This window comes from Thalassophryne amazonica, chromosome 11 (genome assembly GCF_902500255.1).
Source record: "Thalassophryne amazonica chromosome 11, fThaAma1.1, whole genome shotgun sequence".
NCBI lineage: Eukaryota > Metazoa > Chordata > Actinopteri > Batrachoidiformes > Batrachoididae > Thalassophryne > Thalassophryne amazonica.
The window spans coordinates 5,687,344-5,711,248 of record NC_047113.1 but is presented as its reverse complement, the minus strand read 5'-3'; the positions used below and the strand labels follow the sequence as shown (position 1 = coordinate 5,711,248).

Genomic DNA, 23,905 nt, shown 5'->3' with positions numbered 1-23,905 from the left:
GATACTAATATTAACAGTACTTTGATAACACAGTCTTCATTTAGTAACTTTAAAAACAGGACTGGTTTCTCATGTTATGAATGAATGTTCAGTCTTGGTCGGTACACAAATCCACAAAATATTCCTTCTGCCTTCATGTAAACCTTATGTGTGCAACATGATTGATTGATAAATCCCTTATTTATTCATATGGGACATGTTTTTTATGGTTTTATGTGGGGATGTGGATGAAATCCTCAGTAATTTGCTGCATCTGAACAACATTAACGGACGAGCACAAAGTCAAAAGTTGAGTCACGGTGTCAAAACAAATAAAGCCAGTGAGAGGAAGTGCAGAGGTGATTGTCCAGGAACCCGTGGTTCAGTTCTAGCTGGTCTGGTGCATTTAATGACCCTGGAACACAGGTGAACAGCAGCCTGATGCACGGCGCACACCGGCCCGGACTATACTGGGGCGTCTATTTTTGGATGCGTTTAAAAAATGTGACAAAGTCTTGAATGGATGTTGTGAATTGAAAACCCACACTTTAAAGGGACCAAGTGTGGGAGGGCTGGAGGTTTGGTCCAAACCCATGCCTAAACGTGCATCAACATCACATTACATGGCACTACATGGATCATATGTGGCTTGATGTGGATCATATGTGGCGACACGAGCCACCTGAGGCTGGATGGGTCTCAAATGACAGGTCAGTTGTGACTCACTAGAGGCTGATACCTGGCACATGTGAGGTACAGAGAGGTACATAGAGGCGCGTTAGTTTTGGATACGTGACGGCTTAAAACGTGAATCATTCTTTGAATAATTGCTGACATAATAGATGTAAACTCCAAACCAGCTGCAAAGCATCAATTCCAATCCAATCCAATTTATTTGTGGAGCACATTTAAAAACAACAAGGTTGACCAAAGTGCTGTACAACAAAGATGGATTGGAAATGGATACATGGTAAACAACAGTGGCAATAAATTACTTTTAAAGACTTCCACAGCACATGTTGCAGGTCTGGCTGCGGTAAAGCTTTCTTAAGATTTAAAATTTGTAATCAACTGTAAAATAAAACTTCCCTTCTCCCTTAGGCTTCTCCCTTGTTTCACTCGGGGTCATCACAGCAGGTCTGAGGTTGATCTGCATGTTGATTTCACAGAAGTTTTACACCGGATGCCCTTCCTGATGCAACTTCACATTACATGGAGAATAGTCAGGAGTCACGCCCTATGACTGCTGGGAGTTGCGCCAGGACCCCATGAACTTTAAAGGACATGTCCCACAGAAATCCTAACAACTTAGATTTAGGCTGTTACTGACCATCCAATGATACACTGCGATTACTTTGTGCACTTCCGTGACTGGTTTTACAGTATACGGTATTCACAACAAACAGCTATGGAGATAAAGTACTCATTTTTCCAACAGTGTTTACGTAGCTTTGAGGAAAAACATCCCAATGTGCTGTTGAACAGAATGTTGCTGCCAACATTACGAATGGAGCCAGAGAATAATTGCAATAAGTGTGATGTCACGTTATGATGACTTGTTTTTAAGTGATATCTGTTCATTTTGATGCAGTCACAGTAAAAGCAGCAGCCACTCTCCACTGTAAGAAGACTTCGTGTGCATGCACATTGAATTTGTCATGAATGCACTCTGTTAAAAACAGTCTCTGATAGAGGTTCAGCTTTGTGCACACTTGTAAGTGTTGTCATCGATATAACTGAAAAATCTAAGAAATACATGTGTGATCAGGCAGCCTGTAAAACAGTGATTTCCCGTGCACGTTCACGGCGATACCCATAATGGGGTTAAAACGTGCTGCTATGGTACACAGAACAGACTCCGCACACATCGAGATCCAAAATCTGACAGACTCCCTCAAAGTAAAATAAAATGAACAAAGCTTATCAGCTCCACTGAGGACAACAAAATACAAAAGGAAAAAAAAACCTGAACAGAGCACTCACCCACTTGTAGAATGATTTCCAAGATTAAATATGTAAAGTCCACACCATGAAAGAAGTTGTCACACACAGATCATGTGCACCTGCCAGCCAAAGAACAATGTCCAGGTCCACGCCATCAGAGAGGTCCTGGCTGGCACAGTCACACACGAATGGCGTGCGATCACCAGCCAGAGAATAATGTCCAGGACCATGCCATCCTCCCTGCTTCCACTGTGTTTACGCCCAACTCTGAGCGTGGGGGCTGACCACAACCACTGTTGGATATAAGTGTTTTACATTTTTATGAATTAGCTTATTTTAGCTTTGCATACTAATTGTATTCAAATGTATTGAAATTGAAGATACGAGGTCTGTTAGAAAAGTATCGGACCTTTTTATTTTTTGCAAAAACCTGATGGATTTGAATCACGTGTGCTTGCATGAGCAAACCTTGAACCTTCGTGCACATGAGTGAACTTTTTCACGTCTGTCGATTGCATCATTTTCTGGTAGGCAGCCTTTGTGTGAGGACATGTGCAGTGCGCTCGGCGGATTTTCATTTCAAGGAAAAAGACGGAATGACTGGAGCAGCGCCGCATCAAATTTTGCCAGAAACTGGGCAACAGCCAGGTGGAAACCATTTGGATGATTCAGGCGGCTTTCGGTGACTTTTCAGTCGTGTGACTATCCGAGAAATTGTGGAAGAGGTGGGCATGTCACAGCATGTCCTGTGAGACTTCAACATGGAGGCGCTTTTGCTCCGCCGTCAGCAGCTTCAGCATGAATTTCACCGCCACTCTTTTCATGGCCAAATCTTCTGTCACAGTGGAATGTGCTGAAAAAGTGCTGATGTCCACCTCTTCTGCAATTTCTCGGACAGTCACACGACGGTCCCGCATCACCAAAGCGTTCACTTTGGAAATTATCTGGTCATTCCAGCATGTTGATGGCCGACCGGAGCGCAGCTCGCTCTCTACCGTTGTGCGGCCATCTTTAAACCAGTTGTACCGCTCCTTAATCTGTGTGATGCCCAAAGCATCGTCACCGAAAGCCGTGTGAATCTTCCGAATGGTTTCCACCTGGCTGGTGCCCAGTTTCTGGCAAAATTTGATGCGGCGCTGCTCCAGTCGTTCCGTCTTTTTCCTTGAAATGAAAATCCGCTGAGCGCACAGCACACGTCCCACACAAAGGCTGCCTATCAGAAAATGATGCAATCGACAGGCATGAAAAAGTTCACGCATGCGCATGAAGGTTCAAGGTTGGCTCATGCAAGCACACGTGATTCAAATCCATCAGGTTTTTGAAAAAAATAAAAAGGTCCGATACTTTCTAACAGACCTCGTATATATATGATATTTTGCTCATATTTAGCTTTGCATGCTAACAATGCTAAACGTTACCACATTGAATAAAATGTTTTGTGTTCATTATTTTGAAAAAGTAACAAATGTTTAGAAGTATGTGCACTGTCCCAGTTCCACTGAATTAGTTATTGTATGGACTGAATAAAGTTGATTTTAGGTCCCGGTGTGATATTTCTTCCGTAATGTTTTTAAGGAATTTATCATGATGCCAAATTAATGAAAATGTGTATGCTTATGCTTTGATGGGTGTTCAATTGAGTTATGATGGTTTTGAAATGATACAATATTATACGGCTTGATTAAGGATTGTAATATGTGCTTATGATGAATTGTATTGACCAAGTGTAACTGCTGACATGTGTTGTTGACTTTCTGTTGGTGTAATATGCTGGTTTAAAAAAGCCAGGCATTGACTACTTTTGAATAAAGTCATTATTTGATGCCAGCGTGATGTTTCTGCTGTAATATGTTTAATGATCTGATGTTTTATTAAAGTGCACATAATCCTTTGGAAATGCTTTGGATGATTTATCATCCAAATGATGTGACCTTTTTCTGTTGACTTCCTGTATAGGAACTGAAACTTTTCACTGTGTTGGTAACAGACCTGGGCAGCACGGTGGCTTAGTGGTTAGCACTGTTGCCTCACAGCGAGAAGGTTGTGGGTTCAATTCCCGTGGCCTTTCTGTGTGGAGTTTGCATGTTCTCCCCGTGTTTGCGTGGGTTTCCTCCGGGTGCTCCGGTTTCCTCCCACATCCAAAGACATGCAGGTTAGGTGGATTGGAATCTTTAAAATTGTCCGTAGGTGTGTGTGTGTCTGTTTGTCTATTTGTGGCCCTGCGACAGACTAGCGTCCTGTCCTGGGTGTACCCCGCCTCGCACTCTATGACTGCTGGGATAGGCTCCAGCCCCCCGCGACCCTTAATTGGACTGAGCGATAGAAGATGGATGGATGGATGGATGGATGGATGGTAACAGACCTGTGGTTTCTCGCTGTCTGCACGTTGGCGCACTAAAACTGAAGACACCTCCATATATGGACTGTAAACAGGTTTAAACTGGTTTTAAGGAACAGATGTCCAGGCAGACATCTGACTTAGGCGTGAAGTGCTGGTAACCTCTCCGCCTTTAGATTCTGAGAACCAGTTCACCACAATATTGGCGAGTTCAAGAGGACCAATCAGTTTGCCCCAGACACCCCCACTATGCCATTTCTACGAAGACCTTTTCCCCAGACTTCCCAAAGACCTTTAATGTCATCCCTTGCCCTGGCCACCAATCAGAAGATGATAACACCCCAACTGAACTGAACTGTATAAAGACTGTGTCTTTCCAGCATTCGAGGTTCTTGGCTGAACACACAACCTATTGGTATCGTTGTTGCGTAATAAAGTGTGTTGCACTGAACCCACCCTGCGCTCGGTGATTGATGACAATCTGCTGATCTGTTCTGCTGTATTGTTCAATAAACCCTTTTAAGGTCTGTATAAGTGCAAATTGAATTCTGAGTTTTTCTGTGTCTCTCACAGTTCACGAACACGCGAAGAACACTTCCAGGTCTTTCGGGACGTAGGGAAGGGTGGTATCCTCAGCACTACCAGCATGAGACGTTTTTTCCATTGTGATCCTGATTTAGAAGAAGAGGGATAATCCCAGCTGGTGCAGAAAGGTGTGTTCAGCCCTCTGGCCATGACACACTTTCATGCCGAACTTTCTCGGCCACTTCCAAAAGTGGCTCACTCTCCGATCATCCCCGCTATTTTGGCCTGCTCCCACAGCAGCTCGGCTGTCCGCTCCTCACAAAGTTCTCATGATTCTGGCACGTTAGATAGAAAGTCCGTTATTTCCTGAAAATAACGTATTCCCCCTTTTTCTAATGTAAGAAATACATCTGCATGTTCAGGCAGCCTGTAAAAACAGCATTATGGAGACATTCCACAGACATGCAGTAGCAGCAGCAGTAAAAGTCCTGCGACACAAGCAGCACATGTTAGGATCCAAAATCCAAGAGACTCTCAAAAAATGAAGAGTTTCAGTGTGAAGTGTGTCATCTCCTCTCTGTACAATGGGCCTCATGTATCAACGTTGCGCACTTGTGTCGTAAATTTACGGTGTAAACTTGAAGTACACCAAAGCTGCCGTGACATGTATCAAGCAGTGCGCACCTGCCCATTTCCAGCGTACGCCTGACGTGACCTTGATAAGTGCGGTGGGTGAAAACAATCGTAATTATAATAAACACGCCCATAAATATTAAGACTCCGCTTCAGACACACCCTCATTTTACGACATGGAAGCCAGGAAGACGGCAAAGAAAAAGAACTCCACCAATCACAACGCATGCCAATAGAGTGTCAAAAGCGGCCGTCGTATCAATTGTTTTGTAGTATAATCAAAAAAGTGTTACAGTGGTCCCTCGTTTATCGCGGGAGTTACGTTCTAAAAATAGTCCGCAAAAAGCGAAGTCTGTGAAGTAGTCAGCGTTATTTTTTTTTATAATTATTACAGAAGTTTTAAGGCTGTAAAACCCCTCACTACACACTTTATACACTTTTCTCAAACAGGCATTAACATTTTCTCACGTTTCTCTCGTGTGTAAACACTCTCAAAGTTCAAACCTTATTAGAAAAATCAGACCAAACTGTTCTCAGGCCCAAACATTTGTTTGAGAAATAAAAATAGAACGTTTTCCTATAAATAATTATGATGGCTTTTAGAACTAACAAATTTAATTCTAACGATCAACGTACGAGGTTGGACACATAAGAAATTATTAATAGTGACTGACCAGTATTTCACAGATCGTGCCTCTGCGTCCTGACGCCGCGCCTTTTTCCACTCACACCTGGCTGCAGGTGTCTGTTTCCGAGTGACAAACACAGTTAAGAGTAGTTGTTGGCGCTCTTTTTCCTTCTGGGCGAGAAGATTCTTATAAACAGACACGCAGACCACAAGCACTGTAAAAAAAAAAAGCATGCAAAATTGGACTAAAAAACGCGAAACGATGAGGCCGCAAAAGGTGAACTGCGTTATAGCGAGGGACCACTGTATTCTCTTTTCACATGTCAATAATTTGGATTTATTTATTCTTAAAATGTATTTCTTTCTTTATTTTATTGTGACAAACGAATGGAGACGACACAACCTGATTGCAGCACGGGCAAAGGGAATGACAACACTACAGTTGTAATTATAAATTTCATTGTCTAAAATGATCACACCACATAAAGTTAAGCTCAGAGCTGCTCTGGCTCCAGGCTCTGGAGAAAAAGGCGAGCAGCGCTTTCTCTACAGTCAGCGCTGTGGCCACGGATCGTGCTCGATAGACCAACAATCCCGCAAAAGCGGGATTTGTATTGATTATTATGTAGTATAATCAGGAAAGTGTTATTTATGTAACATATGCATTGATTTGTATAATGGCACTGTTTATCATGTTGATAATTTACATTTTTATGTGGATTCCAGTGCTGGTTCATTTTGGTGTACAACCCCTGGCAAAAATTATGGAATCACCGGCCTCAGAGGATGTTCATTCAGTTGTTTAATTTTGTAGAAAAAAGCAGATCACAGACATGACACAAAACTAAAGTCATTTCAAATGGCAACTTTCTGGCTTTAAGAAACACTATAAGAAATCAAGAAAAAAAGATTGTGGCAGTCAGTAACGGTTACTTTTTTAGACCAAGCAGAGGAAAAAAAATATGGAATCACTCAATTCTGAGGAAAAAATTATGGAATCACCCTGTAAATTTTCATCCCCCAAATTAACACCTGCATCAAATCAGATCTGCTCATTGACATTGACCCTATGCCATGACATTGACCCTATGTGTCTTTTTGCAAGGAATGTTTTTGCAGTTTTTGCTCTATGGCAAGATGCATTATCATCTTGAAAAATGATTTCATCATCCCCAAACATCCTTTCAATTGTCCAAAATATCAACATAAACTTGTGCATTTATTGATGATGTAATGACAGCCATCTCCCCAGTGCCTTTACCTGACATGCAGCTCCATATCATCAATGACTGTGGAAATTTACATGTTCTCTTCAGGCAGTCATCTTTATAAATCTCATTGGAAAGGCACCAAACAAAAGTTCCAGCATCATCACCTTGCCCAATGCAGATTTGAGATTCATCACTGAATATGACTTTCATCCAGTCATCCACAGTCCACAATTGCTTTTCCTTAGCCCATTGTAACCTTGGGTTTTTCTGTTTAGGTGTTAATGATGCCTTTCGTTTAGCTTTTCTGTATGTAAATCCCATTTCCTTTAGGCGGTTTCTTACAGTTCGGTCACAGACGTTGACTCCAGTTTCCTCCCATTCGTTCATCATTTGTTTTGTTGTACATTTTTCGATTTTTGAGACATATTGCTTGACGTTTTCTGTCTTGACGCTTTGATGTCTTCCTTGGTCTACCAGTATGTTTGCCTTTAACAACCTTCCCATGTTGTTTGTATTTGGTCCAGAGTTTAGATACAGCTGACTGTGAACAACCAACATCTTCTGCAACATTGCGTGATGATTTACTCTCTTTTAAGAGTTTGATAATCCTCTCCTTTGTTTCAATTGACATCTCTCGTGTTGGAGCCATGATTCATGTCAGTCCACTTGGTGCAACAGCTCTCCAAGGTGTGTTCACTCCTTTTTAGATGCAGACTAACGAGCAGATCTGATATGATGCAGGTGTTCGTTTTGGGGATGAAAATTTACAGGGTGATTCCATAAATTTTTTCCTCAGAATTGAGTGATTCCATATTTTTTTCCTCTGCTTGGTCTAAAAAAGTAACCGTTACTGACTGCCACAATCTTTTTATCTTGATTTCTTATAGTGTTTCTTAAAGCCAGAAAGTTGCCATTTGAAATGACTTTAGTTTTGTGTCATATCTGTGATCTGCTTTTTTTTCTACAAAATTAAACAACTGAATGAACATCCTCCGAGGCCGGTGATTCCATAATTTTTGCCAGGGGTTGTATAATTTACACCATCTCTCGACCTGGTGTATATTTTCAGCGCAGCCTACGCCAACGACCACATTGATAAATGCAAGTAGCGCAGCCGTTTTGGCGTACATATATGCTCAAATATCGCCGTACTCACGTTGATACATGAGGCCCATTGTATGTAAATCCGAGCCATCACTTCCGAATGAACGCTCAGAAGCTTCGTTATCAGACTTAGCAGCATTTGAGTCACTCTGTTGGCCATAGGGATGTTTCTGCATTGCTATAATGTATGTTACACTCAGAGAAACGAAGAAAAATGCAGAGTAAGGCGTTTTCTGGAAGTCCACCTGCTGACTCGCCAAGCAAGAGGAATAATTAGCAACTGCTTGTGCACTGACAGCCTTACAATCATGAATACTTTGATGTTGTGTTGCTAACTGGGATGTTAAATAACGTGCAACATGTCCTTTAACTGGAGTAAGCAGGCATAGAAAATGGATGGATAGGCAGAGGGCGGCCTTGAGCTGGGAAACTTCCGCACCAAAAACAAGCGCACTTAACTGCTTAGCCAAATTCCAAATTTTACAGAACTCGCTAATTCCACTAAAATGGGCAAACCGTTTGAATAAAATTTGTCTCAAGTTTTATCAGATTGTGTCTGCAACATTTGTCCTAAAAGCTGCCTGACCATTTTAGAGAAAGTGATGCCAAAGTACAGTTGTTTTAGAGCGAGAGAAAAAAAAAAAAAATCAAAGTGGAAAGTTGCACATTTGAATAAAAACAAAAGAAAAGTACGGACTACTTTTTGAAGAGGAATGGGTGAGGCTGGAGATTGGGACAAAGGGCAGTAAGAAAGTTTGGGGTTTGGGGGGGGGGGGGGGTGGCGGCTCAAGCAGCCACTGTATTCCGACACCTCACATTCCTGTTCACATCTGGCTGCAATACACAAGCTCACTGTTACTGATGATCCCTCAGCCCTTTTCACAGACACATATGATCTTTAGGTCTCTGACCTGCAGACTCAAGCGCACACCAACACATGCAAATGTACACGGAAATTGCTCAACCTGCAGTGTTAAAAGTAGTGTCTTAGATTTCCCATCTGTGGAACTTTATCCAGATCTACAAGGCATTTTAGGGGACTCATTCTACACCCCACCCAAAGTTTTCACCATTTTATTAAAACTGGTTTATCAGCTTTTAAGGAATCTTTTAAACAACCAAAAAGCTGAAACCAGAGCAGCTCCAAGTTGAAGGTGAAACCAGCACATCACGTAAGAGCATGCGTCCCATCTTGCTAAAAAAAAAAAAAAAAAAAATGGACTCGTTCTTTCTTTTACAGTTGGTCTGCTGAAGAAAATCCTTCTTTCATCAACTCCTTTCTTTGCAAAGCTCCAACGGTGACACGGTTGGGTGACTGAGGGTATTCAAAGCTGCCCTGCTTCCAGGGTGACTCAGCACTGCTGTTTGTTCCCATGTGCTGCCACCCTCAGCAAAGAAAACCTGATCCTAATATTTACAAGCATGCATGCATGCATGTGCTCGTCGTACACAGAGGAACAGGAAATACACAGAATACACAATCTGAAAATGTGTGTGGTCCGCCTGGAAGCATGCATGTCTCTGCAGACACGGGAAGGGGGTAGTGTGGGTCCAGGCAGTAAGAGGGAGAAGAGGAATCGAGCTGAGATGCAGAGACAGGTGGACGGGGACAACTGATGCAGACTGTTCCTGCACCAGTCAGCGGGGAGCGTCCGTCAAAAACACGCATGTGTCACAGCTTTTGTGGACTCAGAGACGGTTGTAGTGCCTGTGTGCATTTGTGCAATCGTGTTTGCTTACTGTCAAAGTGGTTGTGCCTCTGTTTGAAGTTGTTTTGTAGGTTGGTGCTAAGCTGGGAGACGGGGGCTTTGATCTCAGAGTGGCTCTGCTGGCTCAGTTTCTCCTCCATCTCCAAGGTGCAGCAGGAGAAGCCCTGTGGACACACTTTCAGAGGAGCTCCTAGAAGAAACGAGAACAATACAACACTCATTTCAGCATTCTCCACAAAAACTGCATTGTAAGTTGCAGAATCACAATAATCAAGTTATAATCTACAACCCCAATTCCAATGAAGTTGGGACATTGTGGGAAATGTAAATAAAAACAGAATACAATGATTTGCAAATCCTCTTCAACCTATATTCAACTGAATACACCACAAAGACAAGATATTTAATGTTCAAACTGATAAACTTTATTGTTTTTGTGCAAATATTTGCTCATTTTGAAATGGATGAAATGGACACGCTGGAGGGACTACGTCTCTCTGCTGGCTTGGGAACGCCTCGGGGTTCCCAAAAACGAGCTGGGGGAGGTGTGTGCGGATCGGGAGGCCTGGGCGGCTTTGACTGAGCTGCTGCCCCCGCGACCCGACCTCGGATAAGCGGAAGAAAATGGATGGATGGATGGATGGATGGATGTTTCTCAACGTTCAATTGCAAGGAATTTAGGGATTCCATCATCTACAGTCCATAATATAATCAGAAGCGTCAGAGAATCTGGAGAACTTTCTACATGTAAGCAGCAAGGCTGAAAATCAACATTGAATGCCTGTGACCTTCGATCCCTCAGGCGGCACTGCATCAAAAACCGACATCATTGTGTAAAAGATCTTACTGCATGGGCTCAGAAACACTTCAGAAAACCATTGTCAGTTAACAAAGTTCGTCGCTACATCTACAAGTGCAATTTAAAACTCTGCCATGCAACGTAAAAGCCAAACATCAACAACATCCAGAAACATTTTGCCTCCTCTGGGCCCGAGCTCATTTGAAATGGACAGACGCAAAGTGGAAAAGTGTGCTCTGGTCTGATGAGTTCACATTTCAAATTGTTTTTGGAAATCATGGACGTCGTGTCCTCCAGACAAATGAGGAAAAAGAACATCCAGACTGTTACCAGCTCAAAGTTCAAAAGCCAGCATCTGTGATGGTATGGGGGTGTGTTAGTGCCCATGGCATGGACAACTTACACATCTGTGATGGCACCATCAATGCTGAAAGGTACATCCAGGTTTTGGAGAAACACATGCTGCCATCCAAGCAACGTCTTTTTCAGGGACGTCCCTGCTTATTTCAGCAAGACAATGCCAAGCCACATTCTGCACGTGTTACAACAGCATGGCTTCGTAGTGAAAGAGTGCAGGTACTAGACTTGTTTTAAAGAATTACTGCACACTTTCTGAAAATCCTATAAACTTCATTTCACTTCTCAAATATCACTGTGTTTGTCTGCTATATGATATACAGTGAGGAAAATAAGTATTTGAACACCCTGCGGTTTTGCACGTTTTCCCACTTAGAAATCATGGAGGGGTCTGAAATTTCATCTTAGGTCCATGTCCACTGTGAGAGACATAATCTAAAAAAGAAAATCCGGAAATCACAATGTATGATTTTTTAATAATTTATTTGTATGTTACTGCTGCAAATAAGTATTTGAACACCTGTGAAAATCAATGTTAATATTTGGTACAGTAGCCTTTGTTTGCAATTACAGAGGTCAAACGTTTCCTGTAGTTTTTCACCAGGTTTGCACACACTGCAGCAGGGATTTTGGTCAACTCCTCCATACAGATCTTCTCCAGATCTTTCAGGTTTGGACTTTCAGCTCCCTCCAAAGATTTTCTATTGAGTTCAGGTCTGGAGACTGGCCAGGCCACTCCAGGACCTTGAAATGCTTCTTATGGAGCCCCTCCTTAGTTGCCCTGGCTGTGTGTTTGGGGTCATTGTCATGCTGGAAGACCCAGCCATGACCCATCTTCAATTCTCTTACTGAGGGAAGGCGTTTGTTTGCCAAAATCTCACAATACATGACCCCATCCATCCTCCCTTCAATACGGTGCAGTAGTCCTGTCCCCTTTGCAGAACAGCACCCCCAGAGTATGATGTTTCCACCCCCATGCTTCACGGTTGGGATGGTTTTCTTGGGGTTGTTCTCATCCTCTAAACATGGTAAGTGGAGTTGATTCCAAAAAGCTCTATTCTGGTCTCATCTGACCACATGACCTTCTCCCATGCCTCCTCTGGATCATCCAGATGGTCACTGGTGAACTTCAAACGGGCCTGGACATGTGCTGGCTTGAGCAGGGGGACCTTGCTGCCCTGCAGGATTTTAAACCATGATAGCATCATGTGTTACTAATGTAATCTTTGTGACTGTGGTCCCAGCTCTCTTCAGGTCATGGACCAGGTCCTCCTGTGTAGTTCTGAGCTTTCTCAGAATCATCCTTACCCCACAAAGTGAGATCTTGCATGGAATCCCAGACCGAGGGAGATTGACAGTCATCTTGTGTTTCTTCCACTTTCTAATAAATAATCATAACAGTTGTTGTCTTCTACCAAGCTGCTTGCCTGTTGTCCTATAGTCCATCCTAGCCTTGTGCAGGTCTACAGTTTTGTCCCTGGTGTCCTTAGACAGCTCTTTGGTCTTGGCTATGGTGGACAGGATGGAGTGTGATTGATTGAGTGTGTGAACAGGTGTCTTTTATACAGGTAACAAGTTCAAACAGGTGCAATTAATACAGGTAAAGAGTGCAGAATAAGAAGGCTTCTTAAAGAAAAATTAACAGGTCTGTGAGAGCCAGAATTCTTGCTGGTTGGTAGGTTTCAAATACTTATTTGCAGCAGTAACATACAAATAAATTATTACAAAATCATAGATTGTGATTTCCCAATTTTTTTTTTTAGATTATGTCTCTCACAGTGGACATGCACCTAAGATGAAAATTTCAGACCCCTCCATGATTTCTAAGTGGGAGAACTTGCAAAACCGCAGGGTGTTCAAATACTTATTTTCCTCACTGTATTTAACTGAAATTGCTGATCCAAACATCCAATGATTTATAAAGAAAAATCATTGAAATTCCTTCCGGAAGCTCTTGGCAACCAATGTCATAAAAAATACATTTAAAAACATTAATATATATTTACAACATAAAAGCATATTTACTCTGGACAAGTAATATGTACAGAGGGTGTATGTATATAACAAATTAAGCATTGGGCGCTGGCAAAAGGGTAGAGCAAGCAGCTGGGCTACCAATATGGAGACCTAAAACTTGCTCACGCTACCTGTCTGAGTCCTTGGACAAGACAATGTGTTGTCGTCTCAGTCCCTCCAGCTACATATACAGTACAGGCCTTGGCTGGGGAAGTAACTTGAGTTACAGGAGGAATCATAGACTCTCATCCGCTTCACGCCATCACCTCTGGAGAAAAGCGCCTGCACCCATGCACCTCCGGATGTGTATAAGATTTAATTTAACCAATTCTGCCAAAAGAAGTAGTCAAACACTGCATCAGAGTTCTGCCAAAAGCTTGTTGGTGGCTACCACAAGGACCTGGTCAAGATAAATCAGGCGTGAATACTTGTAACCCTGTGTTGACCACATGATTCAAAGTAAACTAAAAATTCTGCATCAAATTCCCAGAGGTTTCTTCCCTACTGAACCTGGATGTTGTACAATCATTCTGCCCCAGAAAAGAACATTTCAAAGAAATACAGAAAGCCCAATAGTGCCACAACAGTCATGCCCATGATGAATGTATTTAAACTTCTGACCACAACCATATATATATATATATATATAAATATATATATATATATATATAATTTGAAGCATTTCAGGCAGGACTACACAGAACTTTGAGAATATTAAACAAGTCTGTATTTTAGTCTGAAGTATTTATTAATCCAAATGCACTTCAGTCTATACCAGTGTAAACATCAAGTGCTCCCACTTGGTTTCGTTCCTGAATACATTTCACATGCTGCACAAGCAGCTGAGTGTTCTATACAGAGAGAGGGGGGAAAAATGTTATTTGACGTACTGCCCGACCTGTGGAAAAACTCTCCATATTCATCTCGGCACATACACTTTATTTTTCTTGTTGCATGTACAGACTTAAACTTCAGCATTTAATTAAGGAGGTGTTGTCTGTCCACATTGTTTGGAACTTTATCAGGCTGTCACATGTGATACAAACTATTTCACACATACAATGTTTAAAAAAATGAATTAAAGCTCAGTTCTATTTTTTAATGTTAGATTATAACTGTTGCTCCTACTAACATTACCCTGAGTTTTAGAGTTGCTCTTTCTTGATGGAGCTTTTTACTGTTTTGAGTGCAGCTGGAAGTGGTACGGTTTGAAAAGGAGTGTGAAATCACTGTTTAGTATGTTCAGAATAATTATGCATATAAATTGCAGGAGCATCTGGCACAGTTGACAGCCACCCTGCCAAACCTACAGAAGAGGAAACAATTACCTTAATCATAGGTGTGGTTGTAAAAACCGTGAAACTGAAAAACACAACAGTTTACATTGAGCAAACTGTGTGCTGTGTACCATAACTAAACATGAGGTTTGAAACTGTGCGCCCTATTGTGCACACGGTGCAAAGCACAGTGCAAGTGTTACTGCCAATTTACGCTTTCGTCATTTTCAAACCCAGCGGCTGCATCCTTTAAATTACAGCGCAAACCTCCACCAAGGCCAGAGGGTCACTTATTCCACATCGTTTCACGCATCTACCATCATGTTTCAGATTTAGTGAAGAAAAAAAAAAAATCATCCAACCATTATGGAATAACGCTGTAACATAAAAAAAATGTTGAAAAAGTACATAGCTGTAAATACTTGACCATGAACTGCTTTACCTACATTTCAAGCTCCAACATAAAAGCAAAATGTAAAATATTTTCCAGTTTGAAGAAAGATATTCCACTGTTAGAGAAGATTATGAAAGTGATGGTAAATTGTGTGCATATTTTGCTGCATCTTCATGTGGTTCAACAATGTCTTTAAAGATGAATGAGATAAGAAGCTACACCACAATCAAGTCCAATGACAAAACATACTGTATAGCTAACTAAATTGTTTTTGCCAATTTGACTGGGCATCAAGACTAATCATCATTGCACCAAAGTTTAACAGTATTTTCATAATGACAAACTTTCTGAAATATTACTGTGTAAACAAGAATCTGTCATATTTTTGGCAGATGTATTACTTAATATATATTCTTGTTCACAGCTTGAGGGCTCTAGAAGAGGCTGATATTACATCCCTGTGTTAGAGGGAATATATAGCCATGGCCCTCAGCTTTTAGAAGGTCGTAGAACATGTCATTCGGGAGTATGTCCCTCTAAAATGGTGACTGAATTGTTAATGGGTATGGATACAGATTTCACCTTATGTTGCTGTTATTGGATCTAAGTGAAGTTTTTGCTACAGATAATCACTGTATTTTGATGGAGAAAAGTGAAAACTATTCTGATATTTCTGGACAGATACTTTTGTGTCTGAAATCCTACTAGGTGGATTAACTACATTGTGTTCATAATAACTGCAAAACATCTGAATTCGCAACTATAAAGTATAAAGTACCTCAGGTTTCTGTTCTTGTTCCACTGTTATTACTGGTATTATGTCTTTATGCAGCAATTTTGTCAGATAGTCATGGGTTCACTGTTCTGTTGAAGATCTGCAGATATGCCTGTGACAAACTGGGCACCTTCTAATTTTCCACCTTTGAACTCAAATTAGATTGAGATGATTTCTACTGATCCTCTTCGACAGGTACAACTTTTGGATCAATTACCATGGTAAATCATCATTTATTTATGTAACATTTTTTTAATCCTCCTCAGTTGATTGTAATGTTTTATTTTCTGACATGCCATGTAAGAGAATAAGATGATAGCATTGTATGTGAAGTCAAAGTCTGTAAACTTTTTGTTATCAATAAAGACATGTAAGCCACTGGTTTCTACAACTCCAGTCCATTCAAGCATTGAACAGTGCAGGAGAAAGAACACTTTTGTGATTAATGCCAGGTGTATCATGAAAAAATTCTGAAATTCGGCCCCTGCCCTGCACAGCAATCAAAATACCTGCATATACTGTAGGCTGCCTATTACAATATGTCCTCAACAACTTCTTTGAGATCCCACAAATTCCTGTTGGTTCAGTTCCTGTCACTAGGTGGCATGAAACTGGAAATGAATCATGAACAGTGAGGAACAAAAATTTATTTTTTTGTCCTGTACACCTTAGAAAGGTTAGTACTGGAGCACTCCTGTTGGCCATGTGGTTTTGTGGCTGAACAACACTCCCTGTCTATTTCATTTGTACAGCATATACACAGTGGGTGATGACCACATTTCACAGTTCGCCTTTCCTAAATGGCTGTTGTGGTGGCATTCTTTTTTTTTCATTTCTCTCTGTGAATTATTTTATGTTTCAAAGTACTCCTGAGCTCCCTGTCAAAACATTGCATGTTGATAAATCCCCAAGTCATACTTAAACCAATATTGGTCCAAAACCTTTATAATCCTTGCCCTCAGCAAACCTTTACATACAGGCCAATGCCAGTCTGTTTTTTTTTATCATTTGAACTTGACAGGTTGCAGTATTTTGAGTGGACCTAATCCATAATGCTTGATACCACTCTTGGCCAAAACCTATAACGTATTCCAATCAAAGCTGTCAGAATGTGTGTTAACGTCTGAGGGTAACTTCATTCATTTACAAGATTTCTGCAGTACAATATTAATGTCAGAGGCAAAAAGTAAGTGTGAATCAATTAATGCGAACTACAAAATATTAAACTGTCTTCTTCCTTAAATGAATGATATCTGATTACATTCTTGACTTTATTATTAAATTACATTAATGGAAAAATCAAAATACATTATTAAATAAATACACAAAACACATATCTGAATCACAAATGATTAATTTTATTAGATGCATGTTAAACTCATATGTTGGTATCAGGAAAGTATTTTTTTTAAATACTTTCTGCTCCGCTAATCTGCTAACCGATAATTATCAAAGCTAATGTTTTCATTATGGGATTAGTTTTTCAGATAATTTGAAAACCATCAGCGGATTAATTATCTTCCGATAAATTTTAGACTGCTCACCTATTTTTGCAGGTGTGATGAACAAAGCTTAACAGTTTACAATTATTTTGACTCCGGTTATACGTATCAGATGGTTGTCAAATCAACTTTTTGGCTCAGCAAATGGCTTTTTTTTAACAAATAAAAAATGGCATATTTTACAAAAGCACATTTGTATGTAAACAGCAGGGGTGGTGGCCAAGTGGTCAATGTACTTGGTTTCAGTTCAGAAGGCTCCGGGTTCAAATCCCAACCCTGCCACATTTCTCCATGTAATGTGGAGTTGCATCAGGAAGGGCATCCGGCGTAAAACCTGTGCCAGTTCAACATGCAGATCCACCTTGGATTTGCTGTGGTGACCCCGAGCGCAAACAAGGGAGCAGCCGAAGGGACTTACTTTTACATTTATATGTAAACACCATCACACACCTCATATTAACGTGTTGGTTTTTATATAAAATGAATGAGTCAACCAACCAGTGTTAGCAGAGGCTCATTTAGCCATAATCCCTTTAGCATCTGTCTGTGTTTGTTACAAAATTTCAGAATTAGTGTATTATTTAAAATTAAAAGATATATGTTATATTTTAACTTACAAATGACAGAATTGACATTAATGGAGTTTTTTCTGTCTGTACTAATTTTCTTTACACTTCAAAACATAAATCAGCACTGCTTTATTTTCCAAGACCTCCACCTCACAGCAACACTGCTATTGAGTAGAGAGTTGAGCTTTGCAGCTTCTCTCAGCTGCTTTACTACTACAAGCTATGTAGTAAACAGGAGCTTCCAGCAGTGGGCAGAGTGCACAAAGACAGAAGTGCTGACTCATTATTTGGGTCTGTGGTAGTCTTTGACGCTGCCATCTTGTTAGTTGCAAGTGTACCCGAGACAATACTGAAAGTTATCGGTTAGCTGTAGCTTCCGATAAATGTTTGGGTGGTTTAGCTTCATAAAAGACAACATTTCAGTTAGCTGATTATCTGTTATTGAAGCTAACTTTTTGGTTCGCTGTGCCCACCACTGAAAATTAGAAACAAAGCATTTACTTGATGTAAAAAACAGAGCAGGGGTCAGAGTACACGGCTAGGCAGTACACGGCTAACAATACTATGAAGAGAGCTGGTAAGTGACAAAAGTCAACGAACGAGCAAAGAGGAAGTGAAACAGAAGCAGTTTAAATAAAGACAGGTGCTAATTGGATAACAAGATGCATGTGGTGAGAAAAGGATCTGGAAGGGGGTGTGGTCAGGTGAATCCAAGAGGGGAAAAGAGAGGCAAGAAAAGGCAGTGACAAGTGGGCAAGGAAATGACAGACAAAACAGGGTGTGGCCAACAGAGATGAGGAAGTGCAAGTGCAGGACAAGAGAGTGCTGTGATCCGAATACATGAGAACAGAGATGAGTGTAGACAAGGGGCAGACAAAGACAGGATGAGACAGGCAGGTGTAAGTGAACATTGAAAGAATACGGACGATGACAACTAATGGCTACACAAAGGAAACACAAACTGGCAGAAGTGAAAAACGAACCATCAGAAAATAAGTACTGAAACAAAACTACATGAGAACTGGTAAGAGAACAATAATAAAACTAGGACTGCAAGCAGTCATATATGGGCCCTCGTTCCGTGCAACCGCCTACCCAGACCAGTGGGTGCCCTTGTGACCACATGTGGGCATGTGCATGCAGGAGTAACCACTCATCACACAGTTAAAATTTTAAACAAATCACACAATGCATCAAGGAGGTATGACATGTTGATTGTTCATCCACTAGGGGGCGCTCAGTGTACAAACAGAGGGGCTGGGTGTGTTCAGGGGCCAACCATCATCATACATGTGAAGTTTCAAGTCAATCAGGCAAAGCATGAAGGAGTTATAATGACTTGATGTTCCATGGCAAAGGGTCAAAATGGCGGCACCATAGCGGCCACACCCTTCAACATAGAGAAAAGCTTTCGATAACTTTTGGTCAGTATCATCTCTGGGTGATCTGTAAGAAATTTGAAGTGCATTGGACAAAATCCCTAGGAGGAGTTCATTCAAATACAACATGTGGAAATCATGCCAAAATGAGAAGAAAATTCAAAATGGCCGACTTCCTGTTTGGAGTAGACCCATGGTGCAAGAGACTTTTTTGTACGTCTATGCAAGTCACACGTGTACGAATTTTCATCTACCTACTCCAAAAAAAAACCCTATGGGGAGGGGGTTTTGAAAGTTTCAAGGGGGCGCTATTGAGGCATTTTGCCCCGCCCATGGGCGACGCCCCTATGAATTGTAAGAGGTTGTCGTGCTCGACCTGTGTATCAATTTTCATGATGATGTGACAAAATTAAAGCCATCAAAAGGAAGAACGTAATTTCATGGCGAATGGGCAATATTCGGTACGCCGCCACACGGACGCCGTTACTCGTAACTTCACGGCGTTCATCGCCTACATTCACCAATTTGTTCTGCATGTTTTAAAAGTGGAATGAAGTTGATTGGGTTAAGTATGTGACATCAGGACGTCTTAAAGTAAAAATAGGACATTTCCCACCACCACCGGGGGGCACTATGGCGCAGGTGGGAACTTAAGATATGTAGACATTCAGGGCGGAGCCCTCATCATGTCCAGCAAGTTTGAAGGATCTACGATGAAGTATGTGGGCATGACAGCCGTTCAAAGTGAAATGGCGTGCTCCGAAAAGCTCGCCAAAGTTTGACGACCCCTAGCAGCCACGCCTTTTGACTTAATTAGAATCTTTTGATAACTTTTGATCACCATTGTGTTGTGATGATTTTGACCAAATTTGAAGTCGATCGGATGAAATCCCTAGGACGAGTTCGTTCAAATGTAAGTAGTGGAAATGGCCAAAAATGGCAAAAATTTGCTCAAAATCGAAAATTAAAATGAAAATGGCCGACTTCCTGTCGATATTTCACCATGACAGTAAGAGACTTTTTTGTGCGTCCTGGCATGGTAAATATGTGTACCGAATTTCGTGAGGCTACGATGAAAAAAGCCCAATGCGGAGGGGTTTTTGAAAATTTCTAGGGGGCGCTATTTCGCGATTTTTCTGCGACCATGTGCGAGGCCCCAAAAATATCGCATTTCGGATCCGGCCGGATGACTTTGGAAAGTTTGTGAGTTTTTGAGCATGGGAAGAGGCAGAAATTTTGATTTCAAGAGTGAGAATAATAATAATAATAATAATAATAATAACTAGGACTGCAAGCAGTCATATACAGGCCCTCGTTCCGCGCAACCGCCTACCTAGGCCAGTGGGTGCCCTTGTGACCGCATGTGGGCATGTGCATGCAGGGGTAACCACTCATCACACAGTTAAAATTTTAAAACAAATCACACAATGCATCAAGGAGTTATGACATGTTGATTGTTCATCCACTAGGGGGCGCTCAGTGTACAAACAGAGGGGCTGGGTGTGTTCAGGGGCCAAGCGTCATCATACATGTAAAGTTTCAAGTCAATCAGGCAAAGCATGAAGGAGTTATCATGACTTGATGTTCCATGGCAAAGGGTCAAAATGGCGGCACCATAGCGGCCACACCCTTCAACATAGAGAAAAGCTTTCGATAACTTTTGGTCAGTATCATCTTTGGATGCTGTCAAAGAAATTTGAAGTGCATTGGACAAAATCCCTAGGAGGAGTTCGTTGAAATACAACATGTGGAAATCATTTCAAAATGGTCTGCTTCCTGTTTGGAGTAGACTCATGGTACAAGAGACTTTTTTGTACGTCTATGCAAGTCACACGTGTACGAATTTTCATCTCTCTACTCCAAAAAAACCCCTATGGGGAGGGGTTTTTGAAAGTTTCAAGGGGGCGCTATTGAGGCATTTTGCCCCGGCCATGGGCAACGCCCCTATGAATTGTAAGAGGTTGTCGTGCTCGATCTGTGTATCAATTTTCATGATGATGTGACAAAATTAAAGGCGTCAAAATGAAGAACGTAATTTCATGGCGAATGGGCAATATTCGGCACGCCGCCACACGGACGCCTTTACTTGTAACTTCACAGCGTTTATCGCCTATGTTCACCAATTTGGTCTGCATGTTATAAAAGTGGAATGAAGTTGATTGGGTTAAGTATGTGACATCAGGACCTCTTAAAGTAAAAATAGGACATTTCCCACCACCACCGGGGGGCGCTATGGCGCAGGTGGGAACTTAAGATATGTAGACGTTCAGGGCGGAGCCCTCATCATGTCCAGCAAGTTTGAAGGATCTACGATGAAGTATGTGGGCGTGACAGCCGTTTGAAGTGAAATGGCGTGCTCCGAAAAGCTCGCAAAAGTTTGACGACCCCTAGCAGCCACGCCTTTTGACTTAATTAGAATTTTTTGATAACTTTTGATCACCATTGTGTTGTGATGATTTTGACCAAATTTGAAGACGATCGGATGAAATCCCTAGGACGAGTTCGTTCAAATGTAAGTAGTGGAAATGGCCAAAAATGGCAAAAATTTGCTCAAAATCTAAAATTAAAATCAAAATGGCCGACTTCCTGTCGATATTTCACCATGACAGTAAGAGACTTTTTCGTGCATCCTGACATGGTAAATATGTGTACCGAATTTCGTGAGGCTACGACGAAAAAAGCCCAATGCGGAGGGGTTTTTGAAAATTTCTAGGGGGCGCTACTTCGCGATTGTTCTGAGACCATGTGCGACGCCCCCAAATTATCGAATTTCGGATCTGGCCGGACGACTTTGGAAAGTTTGGTGAGTTTTTGAGCATGGGAAGAGGCCGAAATTTCGATTTCAAGAGTGACAATAATTATAATAATAATAATAAATAATAATAATAATAATAATAAACAGCGCAATTACAATAGGGTCCTCGTAGGACGTTGCCTACTCGGGCCCTAATAAAGACTAACACAAAACCCAACTGGAACTGGCTAAGACTAGTAAAACAAAGTGGTTAACCAAACGATAAATCAAACAGCGACTAAGTGATAAACAGAAAACAAAACCGATACTACAACATAACTGATAATATCATAAATGAGAAGAACAAAATAAACAAGTGATAGGCTAGGGGAGGTGATCTAGTGGTTGTGTTGGGCTTGAGACCAGGAGATCCTTGGTTCAAATCCCGCCTGCCTGGAAAATCACTTGGGCAAGGTCTTTAATCCCCTATTGCTCCCGGTGTGTAGTGAGCGCCTTGTATAACAGCACCCTGACATCGGGGTGAATGTGAGACATAATTGTAAAGCGCTTTGAGCATCTGATGCAGATGGAAAAGTGCTATATATATGCAGTCCATTTAAACAAGGAAAACACAAACTGACTGAACAAAACCAGAATGGAACTGAATTATGGCTAAAGAATGAAAAGTAGCAAAGTGGCAAAAGAAAACAGAGCAGAGAATAAACAGGTGACAAAAATAAAACACTAATAAATCAAGGCCGGGGCAAACAGAGGGTATATGAAAGAGGGAAAATGAAACCATCACCCTGATCAGGGCCAAATCCAATCCAAACTACAGCACCACACTCACAGAGTACAAACCTCTGACAACACTATTTTGTATTTTATTATGTGATTTCTTAGCATTTTTCATTTTTTATAAATTTGCAAAAATCTCATTTTTTTCCACATTGTCATTATAGGGTATTGTCTGTGGAATTTTGAGGAAAAATGAATTTCATCCATTTCAGAATTAGGCTGTAACATAAAAGAGTGGAAATTGTGCAGCACTGTTAATACTGGATGCCCTTTATCTAATCATATTAGTATGTAGTATCAAGTAGACTTTATTAGCCCCCCAGGGGCAATTCGTTGTGCAGCCAGCAGTAGAACACATTCAGACATACATAGACATAACATGATCTAAAATATAGCATAAAAACTCACCATGAAAACTCACCACACAGTAAACATAATAACTCAATAATAAGAAAACCTAGTTAAAAACCATTCATGTGATAGTGTTTAAAAATCTAATAACAATAGGAACAAAGGAGTTTTTATACCTATTGGTCTTACATTTCGTAGACATAAATCTACGACCAGATGGAAGCATTGCGGACAGTTCACTCGCCTGGCATAAATGTTTTATTATTGCTGTTACCAGCTCTCCCTGCATCCCACAATCAAGTTTTATGTCTCTTTTTTCAGGACGTGTACTTTCAAAATATATATGCTATAGTTGTGTTTTATAAGTGTAATAAAGGTTTACAATCAGAAATAAGAAAGGAAAAAGTAAAATGGAAAATAATTTTCTACACACATTTATTCAAAACACACAGCAAACTATAATAAACAAGTAACACATCAATCTTAAAAACAATCTTTGGTGTGTCATGTGAGGTGAATCTGCCCTACGATTGGACACTCACATCACACAGCTTCTATTAGGAGTACAAAGATGGTGGACGGTGGCTCGAAAGTCCGCAGAGCTAACTTTTCAGCAAAAAAAAAAAAAAAAAAGTAAGTTTCTATCTCATATCATTAAAAAGTTATTTATAATTTAGTAAAGCTTGGTCTTAGCTGTCGTATCCAACGGCGCCAGCCCGAGATGGTTAAACCCTTAGATCTTCAGCAAATGTATTTATAAAGAGAAACTGCATGAACTACACAAGTTTTTTATTTTCTAATAACAAGTTTATTCAGTGAGGAGAAACAAATGCTAAATTATTGTTGTGTCGTAACTTAATTTTTGTTCAGCCTTTGTGACCCG

The 23,905-nt window shown here is 40.9% G+C and overlaps 1 protein-coding gene across 1 annotated transcript in view; it reads right to left on the bottom strand.

Moving 5' to 3' along the window:
• Positions 1 to 23,905, bottom strand: part of gpc4 (glypican 4) — a 170,592-nt gene that overhangs the window by 44,131 nt on the left and 102,556 nt on the right. Inside the window, exon 2 of the mRNA XM_034181484.1 lies at positions 10,103 to 10,261. Coding sequence (XP_034037375.1) covers positions 10,103 to 10,261 — 159 coding nt within the window. The remainder of the gene's footprint in view (positions 1 to 10,102; positions 10,262 to 23,905) is intronic.